Raw genomic sequence first — 6,909 nt, 5'->3', positions numbered from 1 at the left:
CGAGAAATACGGTAGTTAACTAGCCTAATTTTTTTCTGTCATTTAAACAGCTCATAAATCACAAACCAGAAACATCCCTGAGTTCTTTTTTTATGAATACTATTTCAAATTTTCCTGAAAATGCTTGATCTCAAATTTAATTGCATTTGAAAGGTGAGTCTATTACCTAGCCTGTCCTCACTGATTGTCATACATTAGAAGACATTAGATATTCATCAGCCGTTTGCAACATAATTTAACAGCATAACAAACATCTCTCTACACCAAGCCCAAACAGAAACTCTACATTAAAGCCTTTAACAAGGGCTAAGTTTATTGCAGGGCGTGTAATACAGGATATCTGTTTAAGGAAGGTGTAACTGTGAACTGGAATATGTCCTGGTTGCACTGCACACAGAACAGTTTAGTGGTGCTCACATCTTTAAAGAAAAACGTTTAATTTAATTGTAAAGAACTTTTCTCTTGTAAGGTTTCTTTTCTTTAGGAGTGAAAGAAGCCTTCTATGTCAACTGCGAACGACCATCTTTGAACAGAGGTGGTGGCTTATGACACCAACTGTCTGCCATCTATAATCCAGTTCTGAGATCCCTTCCCAGATGCCTTAACGCCCACTCACATCCTGGGCCATCTGACCTCAGTAAATTACACGATAGGGTGATTGCGACCTAGGGCTGTGCGATATGACCAAAATCTCATATCCCGATATAAGACATCTATCATCCCGATAACGATATAAATCACAAAAAATTAAAGTTTTCTGTAAATTCTGTGAATCTCGGGCAGCTCGACTTGCATGAAGTGTTTTCAGCTGGGCGTCGTGTACCTGGAGTTATGACTTTTAGCCGATGCATGAAGCGATACATTTTTAGACATAAGTTGTAAAGGCCGCCGTTTTGTGGATACTCTCACAGGGCTTAAACCTGGGACTCTCCACAATTTGACCCTAGAACTGAAGAAGCTTCTCGGATAAGAGGTGAAACGTCTTCAAGCAACTTAAAGAAGTCCAGACGCCTTTCTTTCCAAGCTCCTTAGACTACGATGACCTGGATGACTGAGAACATCCACAGACAAACACAGTGCACAAATCACATGACTTCACTGTCAGTACCACTGCCCTCCAGTGTACTGGGTGATCGTGAAGAACTAAGCAAACAACTTACTTACCGTTGTTGTCGGGCTATAAGCCGCTACTTTTTGCACAAGCTTTGAACCCTGCGGCCTTTAGTCAGGTGCGGCTTTTCTATGGATTGTCCGTGATTTTTGTCATATCGTAAGACGATTTGTTTTGTGTGTTCCGCTGTTGTACGGCACTACGTTGCCTGGCGGAAGGATCGGGGTTCAAGAGTGGTATGTTAGTCACATGTCCGTCCGCCAGGCAACGTAGTGCCGTACGAAGTAGCGCGAAAAACAAACTTCAAAGTAGCGGTACGCGTTCAGCGGGAGTCGTGGATGATGAGCGGCGATAAACTTGCAAGTTATGCCCAAAAAGCAAGTTATGCCCAACTCCACCGGTGGATTCTGACAGCGTGGAAAAGTGTGAAAACATCCACGATCACCAACGGATTTCGAAGGGCTGGACTGCTGCATGATGGAGAGGAGGACACCGCCACGGCCCTTCTGAGGGTGTTCGACTCTGACACTGACAACGAGGATTTCTTTGGTTTTGAAAGTGACAACGAAGGAAAGAAGAAGAGTGGATGACGAAGCCATCCTGAGCCTGTTTGTATCCGACACTGGAGAAGAGGACTTTGGTGGTTTTAGTGCGCAGGAAGAAGAGAAAGATGGTGGTGAATGACTGACTTTTCTTCTTGTTAAAGCTGTGTCACTGCACCTGAGCCTAAAAGGTAGTCCGAATCTATTTTTCTGGTGTGCTGTAGGTTATTGTTATGTACTACATGTCACATGTACTACATGTCACATGGGTACATATTTGCACATGTAACATGTGCAAATATGTACCCATAACTTGTTTTTCAAAATATTAATAAAAGTGATGTCTCCAAACAGCCATCTCTTTCCTGACAATTCCCTTTGTGCATATTCTCTTACATATGATAAGTCAACATTGAAACACCTGCGGCTTTTGGTCAGGTGCGGCTAATGTATGTACAAAGCAGGATTTTCCCCTGATTTTAGCTTGTGCGGCTAATATTTAGGTGCGCTTTGTAGTCCGGGAAATACGGTATATGTTTTATGAATTTAAAAAAAATTATAATTTAAATTATGCTTGATGCGGATTAGGGGTCAGGGTTAGGTAGGTACAAACTTTATTTACAACATCAAACCAGGTTTTAACTTCTTAAACTCCATCAGGCAACCAGCTACAGTTAGGTTTAGAGTTACATTTAAGGCCTAGTCACACATGGCCTTGGGTCAGTTGGCAACTGCCTGAGAATCACCAGTCGCTAGGGAAAAATGTGTACTCTCCTGGCAGGTTGTGGTTACTGGCAGTCACTGTGAAAAAGACTGCCAAAGCCTCAGTCACACTGGGCTGGAGACTGGTCAGTTATGCCCTGTTAGCCACCACCTGTTGGGAAAAATGTGTATTCCCCGGCAGGCTGGTGAGTGGTTGCATGAGGCTGCCTGCGATCACTGAAACTGGTCGCAAGAAAAGCTACAAGGTCCTGTGGCAACTGCTAAAAGATGACTCTGGTTACTCATAGATTGAATGGAAGATCCTAACTTGCCAACATCTTCCATTCAAAGTATAGTGCAAACTATGGGCAACCACAGCAAGATGCTTGCAACCAAAGCAATCACAACAAGGTTTTCAATGTAGCACCCTCTTAGCGACCAATTTCACCCACCAACAGCCAGTAATCACCAGGAACACTCACTGAAAGGTTTGCAAATACATATTTTTCCAGAGTGATCAAAGGTTGCCAGCTGGCTACCAACTAGTCCCTATGCCAGTAGGATTTAACTCCTTCCAGTTGTTCTCCATTTGTGTAGCTTATAACGTTCACATAGCAACTTACAGTAGGAATTGTACCGACTCAACCTAAATTACCCAACACTCTGGGTACAAACTGCGTATGAATAAAAATCCACAACCTGAAAAAACGGTTTCTTGAACCAGCCCCCCCACCAAAAAAAATGTTTAACAACAGTTTTTATTAAACCAGTTATGATCATCTACCAATTTAAGGAAGTCTGGAGTCCAAAGTACATATGCAGCAGTACTTTAGTGCAGTGAAGGTGCACTGGCCTGTATTATTCATTAACTAGTTGTCATTTTTTTTACTCCTCATTATAATATGTACGTGTCAAGACTGTGTTGTCATCCCTGCCTGCCTGTAACAATTCTGACCCCAAAATGGGATGCAAGGATTTGCAAAATCTCACCCCAAGTCCATCTCACCTTAACATGGTACCAATGTGGAGCTACGTAGCTTACTCAGCAGGTGCTTCCCACACCCGCAGAGTTTAATGATAATAATAATATAACGGTGCTTCTACGTTGGGCTGTTTCATGCAGCAGCTCCAATTAGCAAAGATGAGGGAGTTTCCACTGAAAATTTTTTTATAATGACAATTAAAATTAATGTTATGTTGCGATAACTTAAGTTTACGAACTTGAGTTCGAGTGACCCAGTTGATATCAGCACGTGGAAGTTTTAAAATGCAGCCAGAAAATGGACACTTATTTGATCAGCAGTGTGTTAGCTACTTAGCTAACATTAGGGATCAGTCGACCACCACTTTGAATTGAGCTGAATTACACACACTACAATTATGATACAGCGCTATGGTTGAACAAACAGTGAACTCTAACCCCCACATTATAACTATTAGCTACTCAGGGTTAAGCGACGGTAAGAAATAGCCGCTTTGAACAGAATACACTTTCTTGTCATTCAAGCCGCTAGCTATAGGCCGCGCCCCAACACCGCACTAAAGTTAAAATGTGGTTGGTAACACATTTCGACCTGCGGCGTAGGTTTTCGCCTGGCCGCCCGGCTAACTTAGTTAGCTCAAAAACGCCGACCTCACGTTAGCATCTATAAGTAGCTTGCATAACATACGAAATACTAGTTAAGTTAAACGAAGAGCCAGCCTTACCGTTTAACAATACCAGTTTTAATCTTAATCTGCCGTGTTCTTGGATCTGCCATGGCTGTAGATGTAATGTATTACTGGGAAGTAACGTGTTGTCGCTAGCTTACTGTGTTAACGGTATGCAGGTGGAAGTGGAAGGAAGGATGATGAGCTGCTGGCAGATAAATCGATCGTTAGAGAAACTCATTGTCGAGTTTTCTGGTCTGAATGACAGATCTGGTAGGTAATACAGTTTCGTGAGTGTGTTTCTCTGGTTCTTGTGCATGCTTTTGCTATTTTTCTTCAAATTACACCTCGATAAACCGAAATCATAAAATGACGAAAATAAATAAATACTGTGGTGGTTAAGTTAATTAAATCAGGAGCAATTACGGAGACTGGGAGCTCTATGTTATATGTAGTTGGTTTTCCACAAAGTCTGATAATTGTTGTAAAAGACAGCTAGCCCATTTCAGCTACCTGCTCATCAGTGATCCCAAATTTGGGGTAAAGTAAGGTTACCTCATGAAGCTGTAACAAAGGAATTAATGGCCAACTACTGCCCCTCTAGATAAGAGAAAACAGCTGAGATACTCTGGGTAAGGAAATGAAGATATCTGTCAGCATCACTTTGTGGGCATCAATACTATGTAAGCACCAAAATATGAGTATCTAAGCCAGTCAGAGCTACATCTGTAGTTATATGATTGGTAGGGATTGCGAAGAAAAGGATCATTTGAAATGTTGACCTGATGCCTTTTTTTTTTCAGGAAAGAAAAACTAAACATATTCAACTGTCTAAAGTAAAGTAGCTTTGTTGTGTGTCTGCATAGGTAGTGCTGCGGCATTGAAGAAAACTGAAGACATTTCCAGGAAACATTTATACATAACAGGAACAGTACAGGGTAACTAATATGAAAGATCCCTCTCTTCCATTAAGCTTGGCCTTGTACTCCAAGTTTGCAAGCCTAACCTAAGCCTTCTATACTAAAAGGGACCAAAGCATTTGATTACACTAATACCAATTAACAATGTTAGTTACATTTACACATGAGCCTCTCAATATACAATAAATAAATATTTTGGGTAACTTTAAAAACCTAATCTAAAAGAAAAACAAAACAAAAAAACACCCAAACTAATCAACCATCACTGTTTGATTGGTGTGAGTTTAATATTATGAAGATTTAAATATTTCATTATATATGTAATATTTCATTATAATTTAATAATATGGAGATTTTTGGAAATATCTCACATGTACAATTTATTGGTACTTGAATACTTGCATTTGATGTTTTATATTGTGCCAAATCACAGTAAGCTAAAGACCCCACAATAAATCGCTCTTATATAGCACATTTCTACTCTACGTGAGCACTCAAAACTTTATACAACGTATCTCATTCACCCTGTCATACAAGCACTTTTTTCCATGCTTGAGTACTTTTTATCTGACATACACACACATTCAGACCCAGATGTATCGGAGAGCAACTTGGGGTTAGTATCTTGCCCAAGGATATTTGACATGCATGCTGGAGCAGCCACCAATTGAACAATATTGGTAGATGGCCTGCTCTGCATCCTGAGCTACAGCCAGAAGGTAAAGAAAACCCCAACAATCAAATGACCCCCTTTGTGTAAGCACTAGGCAATAGTTGGAAGAAAAAACTCCCGTTTAACAGGAAGAAACCTCCAGCATAACCAGGCTCACCTGCCATGACCTGTTGTGGTTGATGGGGGGAAGACAGGACAAAAGACACTGTCTAAAAGAGCCAAATGTTAATAATAACTAATGATGCAATTCAGAGTTGTGTATAAACACAGTGAATGAAAAAGGCGAGTGAAGAAGAAACAATTGAATAGAACTCAACTGAATTTAATTGAACTGAATGGAATTGAATAGAGAATAAGAATCTAATAATCTAATGATGTCAGATTATAGATTTGCATGGATTAATGCATCTTCTTTTTCTAAAGCAAAAGAAAGAAATGTCCATAATATTATTCCTTGCTATTTTTCACAAGATTTCTATATTTAGTTTCTTTAAGAATTAAACTGTGTATACACAAATATTGTGTGTGTAAGTTAAGGTTTATAAGCCTCAAAATGAGCCTTTTTTTATTTACACAATAGATCACTTAAATGATACGATTGACATGCCTTATAAAGCTGTGTTACAAAGACACAAAATTCAATATCATTTGAATCTTTGTGTATTTAATATTGATTTGTGTGATCTATAACAAAATGAATCAATTTCACAGTACTTTACATGGCTGCCTGTATCAAAATATATATATTTATATACTACAGACCTCAGCTTTCCCAATAACATTAAGGGTTTACAATATTCTTGCACATTAAAAGCTTTGGAACAGCAGCACACTTGTGAAGTTAGTGCTGGGAAAGGAGTACAACTTCTTTTATTTGAGCAAGAGAAAAAGTTTCCACCTGTGAGACCCACTCTCACAAAATGCAAAAAGACACCTAATGTCCCGCATTATCCATAAAAGAGAAACTGTGCTAAATACAGCTTCAGTAGTCTTGTTTTTCATGCACTAGGGTGAATTTAATTGAATCTTGTCACTGATAGAATTATGCACACAAGCATAATTTAAGTAAGAAACTACATTCAGAATAAAGTGAAATAAAAGGAAACAGGGCCACACAACAGATTGTTGTATGTATCAGGTCAAATTGGATTAGAGGCAGTAATCAGGTTTGCAGTGATGGTGTTGTGTCTCATAATGCAATTCCACTTCATCTAATAAATCCCAGTTTTGGGTCATATAGATCTTTTAGAATCAGAATCAGAATCAGAATGGGGTTTATTGCCAGATGTTGAGGTTTACAACATTAGGAAA

At 39.5% G+C, this 6,909-nt stretch overlaps 1 protein-coding gene across 1 annotated transcript in view; it reads right to left on the bottom strand.

Moving 5' to 3' along the window:
• Positions 1 to 4,220, bottom strand: part of tbca (tubulin cofactor a) — a 16,016-nt gene extending 11,796 nt beyond the window's left edge. The window contains exon 1 of the mRNA XM_005929836.3: positions 4,063 to 4,220. Within this exon, the coding sequence (XP_005929898.1) occupies positions 4,063 to 4,115 (53 nt within the window). The 5' untranslated portion in view covers positions 4,116 to 4,220. The remainder of the gene's footprint in view (positions 1 to 4,062) is intronic.
• Between the last annotated feature and the right edge of the window lie 2,689 nt (positions 4,221 to 6,909).

Source organism: Haplochromis burtoni, unplaced genomic scaffold, assembly GCF_018398535.1.
Source record: "Haplochromis burtoni strain Fernald_Lab_line unplaced genomic scaffold, NCSU_Asbu1 Contig_107, whole genome shotgun sequence".
Classification (NCBI taxonomy): domain Eukaryota; kingdom Metazoa; phylum Chordata; class Actinopteri; order Cichliformes; family Cichlidae; genus Haplochromis; species Haplochromis burtoni.
This window is presented reverse-complemented; position numbering and strand designations above follow the sequence as displayed.